This window comes from Mesitornis unicolor, unplaced genomic scaffold (assembly GCF_000695765.1).
Source record: "Mesitornis unicolor isolate BGI_N332 unplaced genomic scaffold, ASM69576v1 scaffold10953, whole genome shotgun sequence".
Taxonomy (NCBI): Eukaryota; Metazoa; Chordata; class Aves; order Mesitornithiformes; family Mesitornithidae; genus Mesitornis; species Mesitornis unicolor.
The window spans coordinates 1-1,629 of record NW_010173991.1 but is presented as its reverse complement, the minus strand read 5'-3'; the positions used below and the strand labels follow the sequence as shown (position 1 = coordinate 1,629).

The 1,629-nt window shown below is 49.5% G+C and overlaps 1 protein-coding gene across 1 annotated transcript; it reads right to left on the bottom strand.

The window, feature by feature from the left end:
- Positions 1-760: 760 nt before the first annotated feature.
- On the bottom strand, positions 761-1,610 carry TRIAP1 (TP53 regulated inhibitor of apoptosis 1). Its single transcript, XM_010180898.1, has 2 exons — positions 1,464-1,610; positions 761-985 (listed from the first exon to the last, which is right to left on the bottom strand). Exons 1-2 carry the CDS (start codon positions 1,608-1,610, stop codon positions 902-904), a joined length of 231 nt encoding a protein of 76 aa, XP_010179200.1. The 3' UTR covers positions 761-901.
- Positions 1,611-1,629: the final 19 nt, after the last annotated feature.

Sequence of the window (1,629 nt, the reverse complement as noted above, 5' to 3'; positions counted from 1 at the left end):
CAGCAGCAGTTTCATGAGCAGGTGAAATCTCCATGCAGCAGCTGGGGCTTTCAACATTATCAGCTGCCAAGCTTCAACCCAGCGTTTCCCTCATTCAACACATGCTTCAAGTACCGCAGACAAAAGTCTAACAGTGAGCATGGCCAGCCTGGTGCTTTGTGGTTTTACTGCAGGAACACAGACTGCTAAAGGAGAGGGAGTTCAGGTTCAGGGTTGTTTCAGAACCTCAGAAAAGGCTGAAGAAGTAGCCCCTGCATTAAGTGTCTTCTTCAGCTTCTGTTGCAGGCCACCTCTGTCCCTCCTGGAGGTTACAATCAGATTCCACTGGACAGTTATGTACTTGAACAAAATGTACCCTGGTTATATTTATTTTAGCTAAGTTATTGCAGGTCCAAGAGAGTGCTTTTACACCACCTCTGTTGCTGATACAAAACACTTTAGGCCCTCAGCATTCAGGATCATGTAAAATAAAGTTCTTCCACTAAAATTCAGCACATTAGAGACAAGACAAAGTAAATCAACCTCCTTCCTACTATTTTAAACACTTTCAAGTGTTATATAAGTAAGCAAAAGAAATCTGCCACAAAGCAACTACTACCTCAGCCCACTCCAAGCAGCATTCTCCCATTACAGTGTACATTCGGCAGGAAGTTAGTTCAGATGGCTTTCCGCACTGTCAGATGCTGAACCACCACCACAATTCATTGAGAAGGAGGCAGCAGTTACCACATGAGCCAGTCTTTTTTGTGTGCGTGTGTCTGTTTGTTTTTACAAGCAGGGAGGACTCCTTGCTTCCTAGAGAGCAGCTTAACAAAGGTCTTATCCAGGTGTCCAGTCTTATGCCTGGTGGAGTTCCTCATTCCAAAGGCTCCATTTAGTGACTCCATCCATAGAGTCGAGGTCAAGAGGAGTTTTCAGTTTTTCCTTTGCTTGGGCCCATGAACTCCAGGCCTTCGATGGGTATGTCCTTTTCCTTGATCGCTTTCTGAAAAGAAGAGAAACAGAACCAAAAAATTAAACTCGACATGCCCTTATGGTGTTAAGTGATGTAATCTTTGGGACAAACCACGATCTCAAAAGAGCAGTCTTAAGACACGTTTGGATGAAGTGTCAATATTAAAGATGGTCAACTACGTACTGAGACCTCATGCTGAACTACAACCCAGATCCTATCAGGTAAAGTACTACAGCCCCTAAAGCAGCAGGCTCCAGAAGTTATATTAGCACGAAAAACACAGCAAGGAACGCCTGTAAAATATCACACGTCACGACCGGCAGAGACAGGAGACGAGAAACGCCGTAGCAGCGCGGTGGGCTGCGCAGCTGCGGGCAGAGGCTCCTTCCGGGGCCACCAGGAGAACGGAAGGAGTCCGGCAAAAGAGCAGCGGGGACAAAGCGCACGGGCAGCAGCAGCAGCAGCGCCGGAAGGGCACCGGAGACCGGGCAGCGGGAGCCGCACGCACCTGCACGCAGAGCTGGTAGCGCTTGAAGAGCTGCCCGCAGGGGTCCTCGGCGCTGTCGCCCTTGAGGAACTTCTCGGCGAACCAGCGGTTGAAGCACTGGTCGTATTCGCGCTTCAGCTCAGTGCACGCCTCGCCCACGCTGTTCATGGCGGCGGCGGAGCGGCCC

What these genes read in the sequence shown, in the direction of transcription:
- TRIAP1 (XM_010180898.1), bottom strand. Translation starts at nt 1,610, where the DNA reads ATGAACAGCGTGGGCGAGGCGTGCACTGAGCTGAAGCGCGAATACGAC. An exon ending in GCTACCAGCTCTGCGTGCAG is followed by an intron (nt 986 to 1,463) that starts GTGCGTGCGGCT and finishes TCTTCTTTTCAG; the next exon opens with AAAGCGATCAAGGAAAAGGA.